The sequence below is a fragment of the Falco naumanni genome, chromosome 7 (genome assembly GCF_017639655.2).
Source record: "Falco naumanni isolate bFalNau1 chromosome 7, bFalNau1.pat, whole genome shotgun sequence".
Lineage (NCBI taxonomy): Eukaryota > Metazoa > Chordata > Aves > Falconiformes > Falconidae > Falco > Falco naumanni.
This window is the reverse complement of record NC_054060.1, coordinates 62,334,929-62,350,839: the sequence shown is the minus strand read 5'-3', so window position 1 is coordinate 62,350,839 and position 15,911 is coordinate 62,334,929. Positions and strand designations below refer to the sequence as shown.

The following is a 15,911-nucleotide window of genomic DNA, read 5'->3' as shown; positions in this document are numbered from 1 at the left end:
GGACAGTACCTGTAACTGTAAGAAATTTCTGCTTTTTGAGGAGTTATTTCCTTGCTCCCAAGTACGTAAAACTCTAATAACTTTCTTACAGCAGACTCCAGTTTCAGCGACTCACGGAGGTATTTTGTCTGTCTTTAGGCAGGTAGTGGCCATTCGTGCGAGTTTCCTCACACATCTGTGCAATAATACCTTTTGCTCCCATGGTACGTCTAGGTACCACAACTGTCTGCCAGATGGAAATTCAAGTGCCAATCTGCGTACGTATTCGTGGTGCCGTTCCCTGCCTAAGTAGTGCTACAAATGCTGCACACTTTGATCTCTCTGCGTATAAGACTGTTGCTCTCTACTGGTGCAACTATCAACAGTATTGCTGTTACAAAATCATGAATCTTTTATGATTTCCTTCTAGAGGTGCTGTAAAGGGAGTAAGAAAAATACCCCAAAGGTCAAGATGCTAAAAGATGGAATCAAATTAATTATTATGTGCATGTTTGTGTATTTTTAATGTACCTTATTTTTTTAATGCTAAAAAGTGCTGCCTTGAGATTTTTTTGAGAAACGGGAAAAATGTGTAAGTTTTTTAGTTTGTTAGAAACACTATAAAACCACGGCTGGCCTAGTTTTACTTTAGATTTCAGAAGATGGATGTGTTTATGGATTCAGATCATTGCAGTCAAAATTTTGCACCTGCAGTTATGGTTGCCTGCAGTTCAGTTAAGTTTCAGTATCTACATCACTGATTGCATCTGTAAATTAAAAACATCTAAGTAACCTAAATTACAAGCACAAATAATTGCAGGTGCAAAACTCATACAAACACAAAATGATTTCTGCAAGTTGGTCTTCTAAATCTCATTGTAAGTTATTCACTGTATCATGAGCCTAGAGTCCTCTTGGGAGAGTCACTAATCTGTATAATGACACTGAAAGCCTCTTGAATCTCATATTTAGCTAGCAGATGGGAAAGCATACATGCAGTCATATAACTCCCTAGGGATTACGCATGTGGATATTGAAGAGTATAACTTATTCCGATGAAGGCTAACATTAACTTGCAATCAAAATGTTCCTTCCTGAGCCACATTTTTTTCTGATGGAATTAAAACAACTTAATGTTGTATTTTTATGAAGTCACAACCAATCTGAGTGGGACACGCTCCCAAGGCAAGCACAGAAATTTTGCTCATCTCATGATTTTTCGTTTAATGAATCACAGCATCAGTTTCACACAGAGAAATGCTGTCAGTCTTTTCCAGAAAACACATCTAGTTATCCTTTCTCTGGTGGGTGGTTGTGTGGGTTTTTTTAGTGTCAGAAACAGATCTCTAAGCACATAGCTACAAAAGTCTATTTTTTTCTCTGGTATCAAAACTAAAAATGAATCATTTTCATGCATTCTTTAGCTTCAATAGACATAGGTGTGGAGCTGCTTTAAAACAGTGACTGCTTCCTGTCGTACCAGTTACGGCAGTACTGTTAGCAAAAGGGGGGGAAAAAAACCTTTAAATTCTCTTCTAGTGTTTGAACAACTAAAACTCCTACTGAACAAATGAAGCATTCTGCCAGTTCTGACAATTCAAAATGCAATGAAGAATTTTTCTGTTTCAGAAGCTGTAGGCAAAGCTGTTTTGGCATGTCTGTAGCTTGTTCCTATTGCAAACAAAGGGGCAGCTAGAGGGAAAGTCTTTGGGGGAAGAAAATGCTGTCAGTTGTAAGAAATGAGACATGTAGACCCATTCTACAGCCCAGCTAGTGATTACATGCAGGCAATTTTGTAAGAGCCTAGACCAGCTGCCAGTGACAATAACGCTGCCATTTGCACTGATTTCAACAGGAATTACATCAAACAGACCAGCTTAAGGCTTCTCAGAAGAGGGGGCAGAACTGGTACTTTGCTCACTGGTGATGGGGGCCAGACTAAAGTGTTAGGAAGGAGTGGGCAAAGGTGGCCGGGAGCCCTGCGAAGCTGGTGCTGCTGCTCCTGCTGCCGAGCTGGTGGCAGCAGGAGCGAGCGGTGCGTGCCAGCTGCCGGGGTGCTGCCTCTCCACCCACCAGCCATCACCGTCCTCCCAAGCAGCCCAGTTCCTCCCTCGGCAGCAGCTCTCAGCCCGGCTTCCCAGGCCCCTGGCACTTGCAAAGTGGCAGAGGTGTGAGCAGATTGCATTTTTTAAAATGCAGTTTAATTCAATACACATTAATCTATTACTCAAGCAGTACATGGGAACAATGTACCATTTAAGTAATTAATTTATGATCATCCTTGGGGAAAAAAATGCCAGAACAAGATGTTCTTTTTTTACACATGGAGAACCATTGAGACTATGTTGTATGTTACAATGTAAGGCTCCAACTTCACCTTCCTAGAATTTTTGGAGGGGCACTTGAATATAGCAAAGCACAGAAAGCGTATGAGAAATATCTAGTATAAGAAAGGACTCATTTGAATAGAGAGAAATTTTAAGAAAGATTCCTTTTTTTTTTTACTCTCAGGTTTTGCTGCTGTAGACACCAGAAAGGAAGAGGAAGGTTCCATCTTTCTCTTTCTTGAGGGATTTATATTTAGGTGTGTCCCGTGACTCATTTAAATTCAGAGTGCAGCCTAGAAAGCCAAAAATTAGCAAGGATTTTGACCAAGAGATTGAGAGGTGATTAATACTCATGGCAGAAAGGCTCATTTCTCAATAAGAATATGTCACATGGATGATGGATCATAATACCTTCATAATATGTCCCACATGCAGTAAATATGGTGATGACTGTCATTTTGAATAAGTGAGGTAGGTTGATGCTGATTATTTATCCATTTCTTGGCCAGTCTGATTGTTTCTGAGCCAGCTCCTCCGCTGTTTACTAATTTTTCTGAAGTATCTTAATACCTTTCACTGACAGACCCTTCCTTTTTAACCAGTCACTTTTCATACTCCGTGTTGTTTTAAATTATTTGAGAGATTTCTGTCATTAATTGGTCTGCTTCTAGTATTCTTGCAGCTGGACACTTGGTCTTCTTTTAGCATATAGTATAACATCAGTGTTACTACAGACACATGGTAACACATAATTCTGTATTACATTTACTTGCTGCGAAAAAAAATTGTGTTTTTCCTTAATTCCCATGTGTTGCAATGAAAGCGCAGTGAAAAAAAGTGAAATATGCTATGAAAAGAAGTACCTAATATTTAGTTCTGGCATCTAAAATGGCTGATATCTGTATAGTAGACACAGAACATAAAGAAATATATTTGCATAATAGAAATTCAGAAGCCAGCTTGGCTAAGTGTGTCATTGATAGCTTTATATGAGGTTCCTGTTAAGACATGTGTTTAACATTTGCAGTAGGATAATATACATAACACACTTCACAAGAAAAAGAGCTTTTTGGAGAGCAACAGAGTGTCCAAGCCTGGTTTTCTGTGAATGTGTCCAACATTTACTATCTTTTCAAGTATGCCCAGCTCTGTGCCTGTTGCCCCTGAATGACATCCAGCCTCCCCTAGAACATACCTCTTCAGCTGGGCAAATGGTTGTAGGCACCGTGATTGAGAGTGAACTACGTGTGAAGTGGCCAATGGCTTGCTGCTCTCAAAATAAATGGCTAAATTGTAAGTCCCTTTTTCTTAGCGGTAGGTACTAATTTGTGCCTGCCTTCACTAAGCTCTTGCTGGTTTGTCTGAAACCTCTGGGAATTTAAAATCTTTTAAATCTCCAGCTAGGTCAACATAAAGATTACTTCACCCTAATAGCTATATTAAAGTAATATTGCCCTGTTTTCAATTGGTTTTATTTTCTGTTTGTAATAAATTCACAACATGCTGGATACCGTGAAATAAAAAGGTACATTTTCCCTCATATAAATTACATTCTAGCAAATTGTATTACATTTAGACATATTGTCTTCCTCTTTTTGAAGAATACCCACCCTTTTACCAAGCATGTCTTCAAAATTCCTTCCCTTTGTTGAAATAAAACATTTTGTAAAATCAGAAAGTGGCGCATTTGTTTAATGTAACTGACGTGGTCATGAAACCCAGGGTTTTTATTTATACTTGGGATAACGCAGAGGTAATGAAAGCAGAATTGGACCTAAGAGGTTTTTTGTTTCAATTATAAAACAATGTGGGTAAGAGACTTGGACTTGACAGCAACAGAAGAAAGGCAATATTGTGTTCATGCCTTCAATCAGCTTTATTAGATCCTTAAAGGGAGAATTATGTGAAAGACAGAGGAAGAAAACAACAAACTAAGCAAGATCCCAATTTCAGTATAATTTGAAGAAAATAACTGATTTAGGTTGGTCGTCTTGCCAGGGTGAATGACTCAAGGCTTCCAAACAAGAAATGGAAACCAGAAGGATAGCGAAAGCCTGAAAGAACAAATTGAGAAGATATGATTGACTGTAATGTTTCAAAATCAACTGCTGCAAAGATGAGTTTGGGCTGTTGCCCAGAATACAATTGAATGGTGATGTTCATTTAGACCTTTAATGCTGAAACAAAATAAGATGTAGCTGTGTTTCTGTTAGAGATTTACTCGTTCTTTCCAGTGTCTCTAGCAAGGGATATGATGTCACGTCCTCTCTCTTCTATCAAATGCTGCAGTGATTGCTGCTGCGGTTCCATAATTTTTCTGAACACCAGTTTTCTGAAGGAAGACCTGAACCCAGGTGATAATATCTTTCAAATGTGACATATCATCACCATTCATTACTTGTCTTTGAAAAATTTTATACACCATGTGCAAGTAGGCTGAGTGTTACTGACCAAGGAAAAGTATAAGATCGTTGTGTGTGTTTGTACTTTCTACCAAGCCATTCAAGTTTTTGTTACTATCATGCTAGTTTTTTAAAATTAAGTAAATACCTCATTCTGCAAAGATTTCCAAAATTATACCTTTTATGGGCACAGTTTTTAAAGCATTGTTTGGAAAAGTTGGGGACAGCTGCTTGTTCTCCACCTCAGGCACAGAAGGTTCTAAAAGGAACTATGCTTTATGCAAAAAATTAGTCAGTTGACAGTAGGCAGTGATGAGCTGGGATTGTCTTCTGCTTCCTCCTTTCCTTTCCTTTATTCCTTTCATCTCGCTGGCTGTGCTTACTAACCTTTTTTCTGTTTCTTTCAAATGAGGAAGGAAAAAAAAAACCCTAAACCACAGTTCATAATTAAATACTGAGCTAGTTCTTACCATGTTTACTGAATTACATATTGCATATATGGATGTATATCCTCAAAGTTTTCATGTGTTTTTAAACTTAATGTGTTCCATAGGAATAGACCTTAACTCCTTCCTGTCTTTTTCATGATGAGATTTGCCTCCACAGAGGAAAGGAGGACTAAAGTAGTGAAACCCAGTTAGAGATCCCTTAAAATTTTAGGGGTTCATAGGGAGTGAATATGGTTGCTGAGCTCTGTGGATTCTCCTGGTTCACAGTAGAGATTCCTCTAGCAGAAAATCTTCAGTGTTGACCTTACAGTTGCAATAAGCAGATCAGTTCACGACATGCACGGTGATATCTTTGCACGGGTATCTTTGCTGCAGGGTGGCTGACCTAGTTAAGAGGGCTTTAAACCAGGAACCGCAAGGCAGCAATGGACAGGCTGACAAGCAAAGGACCTGGGGTGACGTGAACAACAAGGAACACAAAATGAACAAAAATGGGGCTGAAATTGCATCACCTCAAGCATTTGCATGAGCAAGGAAGTCTCTCTGAAGTGCCTGCACACTAAGGCACGCAGCATGGGGCATGAACACATGGAAATGGAGACCTGTGTGCAGCTGCAGGGCTGGGATCTTGTTGGGATCCCCAGAGAGGCAGTGGGCGGCTCGCACGACTGGAGCGCTGCAGTGGACAGACTCTTTAGGAAGGACTGGCCAGGAAGACGAGGAAGGGGAGTTGCCCTTTAAGGGAGAGAGCAGCTGGAGTGCATGGAGCTCTGCCTGAGGGTGAATGATGAGAGCTCATGGGTAAGGATTAAAAAGCAGAGCAGTAGTGGTGACTTTGTAGTGGGTGTCTCCTATGGACTGCCTGACCAGGAGGAACAAGCAGATGAGGCCCTCTGCAGACAGCCAGAGGCAGCCTTGCATCCGCAGGCACGGAATCTCATGGGGACTTCAACCACTTTGATACTTCTTGATGACAACATAGGAGGGCATAAGCAACCCAGGAGGCTACTGGAGAGCATTAATGATGACTTCTTGACACAAGTGAAAGAGGAGCCGATGAGGAGACATAATCTGCTAGACCTCATACACACAAATGAGGAAGGCTTCACTGGGGATGTGAAGGTGGAAGGGAGCCTTGGTTGTTGTGACCAGGTGATGGTGGACATCAGTACCCTGAGAAGAAGAAGCAGGGCAAAAAGCAGGATCACAGCCCTAGACTTCAGGAGGACAGACTGTGCCTCTTCAGGGAGCTGCTTGGAAAAATCCCAGGTATAAGGCTCTGGAGGGAAGAAGAGTCCAGGAAACCTGGACAGTATTCAAGGTTCACCTCCACTCAAGAGAAGTCCTTCCCAACACATGGGAAGTCAAGCAAAAATGCCAAGAGGCCTGTGTGGTTGAGCAAGGAACTCCTGGCAAAACTCAAACATATAAAGGGAATATACAGAAGGTGGAAGCAAGGGCTGGTAACATGGGAGGAATATAGAGGCAGTCTGACCATGCAGAGACATCGTTACGAAAGACAAAGCCCACCTGGAGTTGAACTTGGTGAGGGATGTCAAGGGCAACAAGAAGGGCTTCTGTAAGTGTCTAAGTGGTGAAAGGAACACAGGAACATGTGGGACAGCTGCTGAAGCTGCTGGGGCAAAGGCTCTGGTGACTAACTGGAGAAACCGTCTGACAGGAATCTCATGAAGTTCAACAAGGGGAAGTGTGAAGTCCTGCACCTGGGGAGGAACAACCCCATGCACCAGTATTACACTGGAGACCAGCCAGCTAGGAAGCAGATTTGCAGAAAAGGTGTCCTTGTGGACACCAAGTTGAACACAAGCCAGCAATGTGCCCTGCAACCAAAAGGGCTACTGGTGTCCTGGGCTGCATCAGGAGGACTGTTGCCAGTGGGTCAAGGAAGGGGATCCTTCCTCTCTACTCAGCCCTGGTGAGGCCACACCTGGAGTGCTGGGTCTAGTTCAGGGCTCCCCAGTGCAAGAGAGGCATAGACATACTGCCAAGAGTCCAGAAAAATGCCACTCAGATGATTAAGGAATTGAGCATCCTTCATATGGAAAGGTTGAGAGAGCTGGGACTGTTCTGCCTGGAGCAGAGGAAACTCAGGCAGGATCTCATCAATGTGCACAAATAGCTAAAGGGAGGGTGCAAAGGTGGTGGAGCCAGGACCAGAGGCAATGGACACAGACTGAAACAGAAAAGGGTCCATCTTAACATCAAGAAACACTTTTTTACTGTGAGGGTGACCGAGCACTGGCACAGGTTGCCCAGGGAGATTGTGGAGTCTCCCTCCTTGGCAATATCTGAAAGGTGTCTGGACGTGGTCCTGGGCAACTGGCCCTAGGTGACCCTGCTTGAGCAGGGTTTTGGGCCAGGTGATCTGCAGAGGTCCCTTCCATCTTCAACCCTTTTGTGATTCAGGAGCAATGGATAATTGCTTTTCATTTTTTCAGTTCCCATTTCTCTAGAATTTTCAAACAATCCACCACCTGATCATCTGAACTGCTGGTATTTCAACACCTACCTGTGAAAGAATGGTGGATTACTCTTTAGAAGTGATTATTAACTGCCTCACAAGATATGCTGAGGTGGCAGATCTGTTGCTTAAATTCCTGGTATATCCCTCCCTCCCACATTCTCTCTGAAAAGTTTTCCCTGAGATCCTCAGAGACTGTGGGAATGTTACAGGGTTTATATGTTCAATAGCTGTATACACTGGAGTATAGAAGAAGACAACCTGGAAAAGCAACCTGTGTTACTGTGCAAAGCTAGGTAATGCTGCTGTGTGTTTTTAGAACAGAACTGTGGCTTTACACTGCATATTTCTCTGCTGACATATCTCTTACTAATGAGAAAATCTGGACCAAGTTTGGGTCTCACTTTTTTGTAGTCAGAACTATACCTGTGAGTAGAGCAGTGGAGCAATTTTCATTTTCCAATTCCAATCATGCCAAAGTACTAGAAATTCCAAATGGGATGCCTGTTGTAGATATGCTTACAGTGTTTTAGATTGAGCTGAAAGGAAGAAAGTGTTTATAGGGATCTGTGTTCTTCTAGCTGATCCTACTTGGACCTCAGTTTCAGTTTGAACTCACATTAAACTGTATGAATCACATGCCTAAATTTATTCAACGTTTCAATAGCTTGCTGAATCAGCAAGAAAATACTCTGAATGTGTATGAAATGCTAACGACTAAGACTGTATCCAGTATATCGTTATATCCATATCTATAGTTATCTATAGTTATATCGATATCTATGTAGGTAGATACAGGTATGTATGTATGTTTATTTATCTGTCTTTGGAATGTGAGACTTTGGGGAAATGCAAACATCTGACAACTCAACTGAATTCCTGAAATCTCCTACCCAAGGAGTTTCAGTGTTTTGTCATGAAACCATCGTTGTATAAGATGCTCAAAGTTTCCTTTAATCATGGACTGGAATTCATACCTTGCTTACTTCAGAGGAAGGATAAGCGAAACTCCCACTTTGAACATCTTACAAAGTCTAAATTATTTTATTTATATTGGAGCAACTTAAGAAGACAACACCAGAGAAGCATTAGAAGGGTGGAAAAAATTGGTGTAGCATTTGTGGTATTTTACATTCACGTGGTGAATCTGAATTTAATTGTTTTCCTCTGACATGCACAGGATAACTATAGGAGTATCTGTTGATGTAAAGATTCTTCCACACCCTGCAAAAATATTACAAGTAATAGGCTGTTTTAGAAAGGTGAATCATCACCTTTCAACAACACCACCTTTCAACATTTTAAGAAGACACAAATGCTTTGCTTTAAGAAGTGATTTCTTCTGTAGACAGTGTCCTCTTACAGTCCTGGAAGAAATGTGTAATCTCTGAAGATGAGTAAATTGTAAATTATACCCACGTTGCCTGGCAAGGTAGCTCCTTGTTGATTGCATTAGATGTCTTTCTGAACTCTCCCCATGCATTACCCAAGTGGATATTAATGTGCAGACCTAGCAGACAAGAACTATGTCTACTTTTATCTTGTCTGGGGATTTGGAGAATTACCTGTCATTTAAAGCATGCCCAATACCCAGCATTATGCATCTACATCAGCCTTGTAAGCAGAGCTCAGGCTACCTGCAAATGCCATGTGTGCTTGTATCAGGTAGGGATAGATAGATATAGATATGGATATAGATTACATAAAATTTAGATGATGCAAAGCAAAGCATTGCAACAAGTGATCTTTGGCTTCAGGCCAGCTCCAAAAGTCTGCAGCTATTGTAAACTCCTTAGGTGTTTATGGAGCCAGGCAATAGAGGGGCAAAGACCCGAATGAGTACAGTGGCAAGATACTGCCCAAATGTTTTTTCCAACATGAAATACATACATTCTGTTATGTCTCTCTGAATAGCTAACTTGTGTTAAAACTAAATTGCCAAAAAAAATACTTCATCTATTTTGAGGCATATTTAAAACTGAATTTCAAAAGATGCCTTAACCTAGAGTCCGAAGATGAGCATGCAGGGTTTTTTATATGCAACTTGCACGGTTTTTTCCAAATCTGTTTTTTGTGACTTCAGTTTTTTCATATTATCATTGCTATGTCAAGGAAATTAAAACAATGACATAATACGTCCTCTTCATTGTCAAAATTGTTAATCTTCCTTTAAATACAATTTCTTGTCTACTCAGAAAAAAAATATTTTTTAATTATTCATTGCTAATTCTTTTTATATCATCTCATCAGCACATAATAGAATTGGTAGCACACTAGTTACTTAGCAAGTAAGCAGAGTATCATTATTTGTCTGTAGGCTTGGAAAGACTGAAAGATTAATTGTTTTACTCAAAAGTAAAAATAGAAGTGGCAGTATGGTAATATGTTGTTTATGGATCCTAAAATAATTTCTTTTTTTCTTCAATAGATTGCTTGGCTTCTACAAAGGAATATTTCCTCCCATCTTGGCTGAGACACCCAAAAGGGCAGTGAAGGTAAAAACCCCATACTTCCTCCTTTAAAAATGTGAGTAAGGACAGTGGCAGCTGTAAAACATTTTATTTCTCCCCAACTGATTGACATTAGAATCTTAAACTTATTTGGCATATTAATCCTCTGATTTTTACTAGGAGGAAACTTTCCTATTCATAGCACAATAAAAACTGTGCTTGAGTGAGAAGTGTAGGATAAGGCTTTTAAAAGCTGGGCTGGTTTTGACCTGTATGTATTACGTTACTATGGAAAAAAAAAAAAATACAATTAGTTTATATAATCAAAATTTATAAAATACTTTAAGTGATATTTTAGTCTCATAATTCCCTCTGGTTTAGACTTTTTGTTTTAGTGAAAATGCCTAGCAACTTGCAAAACTAAGAACGGCTAATAAATTAAAGAAACCACTCCTACTAAGTACTTACTCAGTAACTTGTAGCAGTTTATCTGTAGGTTTGAAGTGCTGCCCAGAGTTTTCTGGTATTCCAAAGAGCACTCTACTCCATACTCTCACTTTTTTACAGATTGAACATAGTAATGGGTACAACTCCTCATCATGCAAAAAATGTTTACTCCAGCTCTTACAGTTGAAAAAGATGCTAGCCTATCAAAGTGTATTCGCTGTCAAATGTTGATCAGATTTTATTATCCTTTATGTTGATTTATAGAGCATTATTTTAGTAACACTCCTAAACAAAATACATTTTTTCAGTTCATTCATGCAACATTTTCAATTAATTAATTTTAAATTAAAATGTTAAAAATAGTAATTAAACACCTCATCTTAATAATTAATCTAATCTATCAAAGCATCTATTGTGTTCCGAGCAAATGCTTCTTTATCTTTTACTTCAGAACTTCAAAGTTTCCCATAGTTGCACCAAATGTGTCTAAAAGCAGTTATTATACAGAATGTCTTGATTTTCCTTACTTTCATTTTTGGTTTCTCTCTAAAAAGGCTGCATGTAATTCTGGTCCTTAGTCTGCAATTAATCATTCACATTCCAATTCCTTTACAGAGGAATAATAATATTTGTATAAAGTGACAGGATGTGACCTTGTAATGGAATCCTAAAGGAGTTCTGGTAATGTCATCTTCTTGTTTGCATTGGCATTTTAGATGCAAATGACATATGTCACCTAGCTCAAAATTGCTTAGTACAACTAAGAAAACTGAAGTTCTATTTAACAGCAAAGTGGCAGTAAAGAATAGATGGATGATATTTAGAAGATTCCTAACAACTCATTTTCCTCAGACTGTGGTGTTTCCTCTGTCTCTCCATTTAATTTCATTTGAAACAGGTCACAGTCAATCTGACCATACCTTTTAGATTCCAGCATATATTTAATTACAGCACCAACCCAGGTTCGATTTCTCTCCTACCAGCCTGAGTCATGCAACAATCTTGACTCACTTTCTCTTACTCAGATGTATTAAATTGGCTTAAACCCCATGTGAGTCAATATAATTATAGAATCATAGAAAGATTTTGGTTGGGAGGGATCTCTGGAGGTCATCTGGTTAGCCTCCTGCTCAAAGCAGGGCTGACTTCATGGTTTGATGAGGTTGCTTGGATGCCTTGTCTAGTCAAGTTCTGAAAATCTTCAAGGATGGAGACCACAGCCTTCTCTGTGCTCCTGCTCCGGTGCTTAATGGTTTTCACTGTGAAGAATTTTGCCTTATCCAGTCCAAATTCCCCTGTTGCAACTTCTGCCTATTGCCTTTTGTGCTTCTTTTGAGGAACTCTGAGAAAGTCTGGCTTTGTCTTCTGTATAACCTTTAGACGGTGGAAGACAGGTATTAGATCCCCTCAGCCTTCTTGTTTCCAGGCTAAACAGATTCAGTTCTCAGTTTCTTGTGTATCATAAGCTCCTTAAATGGCTTACTGGTGCACCCCTCGTGGGGCGCTTTCTACCTCGTTCTTGGGCTCAGTGAGGGCTCAGTAGTGTTTCTGCAACCATGAGAACCAGGTTTAAATGCTATTTTAAATTCTTTAGACTATTCCTTTAAATTTTATGCTGTTCCTAGGACAGCAGGAGGAGTTTAAGTTGTTCCTAGAAGACCAGGAGGACTTTAAGTTACCTTGAGATATCAACCATATTCTACATTAGAAGAATTCAGTGACAGAATAGGGCAGGACAGAAATGTCCTTGTAAGAACCTGGATACTGAAGCAATTCAATGTGAGGTGTTATATGCCAGTACAATTTCTAACATCCAAAATACGGTTTGTACCCCTGCTTTGACCTGAAGAGAATCCAGCTTGTGTCAAATTTCCGTATTATCCACTGGTTTGGATATGACCCCAACGGAAAAGTCATTGCTTCCTTTGGCTCACTCTCCACCTTTTATTCTTCTAACACTTTCCCTCATTTTACCAGGCCCCAGAATGTTCTTTGTCCACTGCCAAACTGGCTAGTGAGATTTAGAGGAAGACTGTGTCCGTGCGTATGGTTTTGAGACTTGAGAAAGCACAGAAGGTACAGAGGCAATTTCTAGGTTCCAGCAGCCTGGGTTTGTGTTTGTAATGAACTTTTTTGAAAGCTTCTAGTTGTAGACTCCTATATCTCATGAAAGTGTATAGAGAATGGACAAGGGAGATTCTGTACTGTGAAGAAATGTACTTGTGCTACTGGAATATTGTATTTTTCTGGTGTAGATGTTTGCAAATAAAAGTAAAGCTACTAAAATGAAGGTATTTAGCCCCAGTTATTCAGCTAAGTGTTGAAGATACAGCTTCACTTTTAGTCAACTATGTTCTCACGTCTGTCTTGCTATTTCTTTTTTTTCTCTCTCTTTATTTTCCTTCTAAAAAGAAAGCTGGTATTTCTGGAAGACGAAAAGTCAAAGTTTATAACTTTATGTTAGATTGAACTTGGAGGAAAGAAGTGATGATGCCAATACAATGGTTAACAGATGAACTTTTGGGGCAAATTTATATTGTTCATGTGTTCCCAGACATCTTGTTGCAAGCATATATTTTTACCTTAGAGTTATTGAGACATCTGGTAAGTACTTTGACTATTTTCTGTGTAACTTGAATTAAAGTGTATCTTTGCCAGATGGACAATATTGGTTATTATGTACACAAAAGCATGTTTTATATACGTTTATTCTGAGATATTCTTTTTGTGCAAAGCTATTAACTTCATAAAACTGTAGAGAAAAAGATAAATTATGCCATGTTTTTAAAAATATTTTGGGTGGATGTACATGATATAAATCCATATGATATAAGTGGAAAGTTTTTGGCAAAATTGTGTGTATACTATCCATTCTAGTACACCCAGCAACATTTATATTGAGTTTTATTGCTATTGATTTGTTTTCTTTAAAAAATTATATAAAACATAGTTCCTGTTAAGTAGTTATTTTATTTATGGCTATAGGAAGCTATTGATTTTTAAGGTAACATTTTTAAGACCAAAAAATTGCTAGGTAATGTATTTCTGCCGTTATTACAACCATTTTACAGGTCTGTAACACTATGGAAGACATTAAGGAATACCAGAAATTCCATTAAAGGTTAGGAGGGTAACAATGAGTAGAAAGATGCTGGAGAGAGAATAAAGCAAACTTTATCACAATAAGAAATGAATTTAGTTCAGTGAAGTAACTCACCCACCCACAACCGACATTTTCTCAGAGAGTTCCTTTTACCTATAAAATACCTTCAGAAATCCAAAAAGATAGACCTACAGTCTGAGTAACACTTCTGTCTTTTCTGATTATTGGCAAGGCCAGTACAACAATTTTAAACATATTTGCAGGATGTTTGCAAGATTAGTATTCAATCTGTACACTATTTGGAGGGCAGTTAAAATCTGGGCTCTGCATCTAGGACCTTTTCTGCAAAATGAGAAAATAATCCCTACTGAGGATAAAAAGAAGTATCTATCCCCTTGCCAGAGTATCTGTCCTTCACTTTTCAGAATTTAACATCTTAATTTTGCATTATGTATACATATTCCCTCCTGGTTTAAATGTGGTGGCATTATTAACACGTTAACACCCAGTCCTCTGATGGTTTTGGTGTGATTCTAGTGACTTCATTTGAAGCGGGTCTCGTCTGAAAAATGTTATTGACAGGGTTCTAAACAAGTCAAAATGACGTGGTGCTTATTACTCGTGTTCCTGTACACATGGTTTATGGAAAAACTGTTTTGTCCTGATAGGTCTGTGGCAACTGAGCCCTGAGGGACTGACCTTGTCTTCTTTGGCTGAGACCCAGCACAGGTCACCCAGTCTTTCTGTTTTGTCTAAAAAACTCTGTTCCCTTATGTTTCTTATGATTCCCACATCTCTGTTGACCTCATTTCCCATTGCTTTCCTCTCACAGTGAAAGTGTGATTGCCACACACATGGGTGGGTGCTACAAGGAGGGAATACAGCCTCACGTGTGGGAGCGAAACACGCAGATTTTCAGAGGATCCCACGTTCATTTAAATCCGCTTGCTCTAAACTTATCAAGCGTTACAGGTCAACTTTGGAAAGTGGCCAGGAAAGTCAGAGGTTCTAGTTATTTACTTTTGCTATACAGGGATGTGACAGCCCTCACTCTAGGGGGTACCCGCCTGCGCAGATGCAGCCTCGGTGACCGGTTTTTGTTGTTCAGTCCCGTAATACTGGACGTGCTTCAGCGTGACAAGTTGTGACTAATTCTTGGACAGACTACAGGACTCACAAATAGTGAGCTGTACTTACAGGCCTTGCGTTGTTCCATGTGTGAAAATTACGTGGAATAACACCTCCAATATCTTTGGGTTTACGTGGAATTCAGGTGTCTGCTCTTTATGATCTGCAAGATTTTCTACTGTCCTTACTCTTCATGCTAGAAAATAGTTTTTCTGCCCTCAGAATTGTCTTATGAGGCATTAAGCTGAAGTGCATTTTCGATGGCTTCAGCAACATATTTGCAGAATATGAATTTTTAAAATTATGGGGTTTGGGGAAATTTGCTGTACACAAGCACTGGATTAGAAAGGATCTCTTAGGTCAGCAAGTCTATTCCCTTGCTGTTCTATAATCTTCTTCATAAACTTATCAAACTCTCCCTTACAAGTGATTAAGATTTTTCCTTCATTATTCGTATTGGAAGACTGTTTCAGGACCCCACTCCTTTGATTCAGCTTCACCAGTTTTCAAGCCACATTCTGTTTATGAGTAGGTTTTACTTTTATACCCAATTGCTTTATGTTACATGTCTTTCCTTTCCTAGGTTTTCATTTTCTTGCAGCCTCTCTTTTGATAGACTAAACAAGGCAAGCATTTATTCTCCTTCAGTCTTCATTCTTACAATAATCTTTACGTTCTCCTTATGGTCCTGGCAACCCTGTTTTGAACATGCTGTAATCTGAACTCATCTGTTTTGAACAAAGGTGGCCAGGATTGTGTGCTGTATTTCAGAGGGCATCTTAACAATAATTTGTAAAATATCACAAATACTCTTTCTTTAGAATATACCTTGACTGTTGCATCTTAGATTTTGTGTCCACAGACAGAAATAGGCAGTGGGAGTCTGCCTGCCTGTCAATGGGAAGATTCTTACTGACTTCAGTGAAGTCAGGGTTATTCTCAACACTCTTCTTGGAGGAATTAATCAATTTATTCTGCTTTGATTTTTAGAAGATTTCACAAAAGGTATTCTGAAAATTAATGGATCTGGGTAGCAAGAAATGTTAGGTTGCAAAGTGAACCATTTACAAATGGTTGCCTGTAGAGTAATGAAGCTGGGTTAATTAGCATTGATAATATACAACTGTGGGTTGGTTTCAGGGGC

General features: G+C 39.3%; 1 protein-coding gene across 2 annotated transcripts in view; it reads left to right on the top strand.

The window, feature by feature from the left end:
• The window catches only part of SLC25A21 (solute carrier family 25 member 21), a 255,369-nt gene that overhangs the window by 216,785 nt on the left and 22,673 nt on the right, over positions 1 to 15,911 (top strand). Inside the window, exons 2-3 of one of the 2 annotated variants that reach the window (XM_040599990.1) lie at positions 10,068 to 10,134; positions 12,949 to 13,140. In XM_040599990.1, coding sequence (XP_040455924.1) covers positions 13,024 to 13,140 — 117 coding nt within the window. In that variant the 5' untranslated portion in view covers positions 10,068 to 10,134; positions 12,949 to 13,023. The remainder of the gene's footprint in view (positions 1 to 10,067; positions 10,135 to 12,948; positions 13,141 to 15,911) is intronic. The other variant, XM_040599989.1, reaches the window with a different exon arrangement.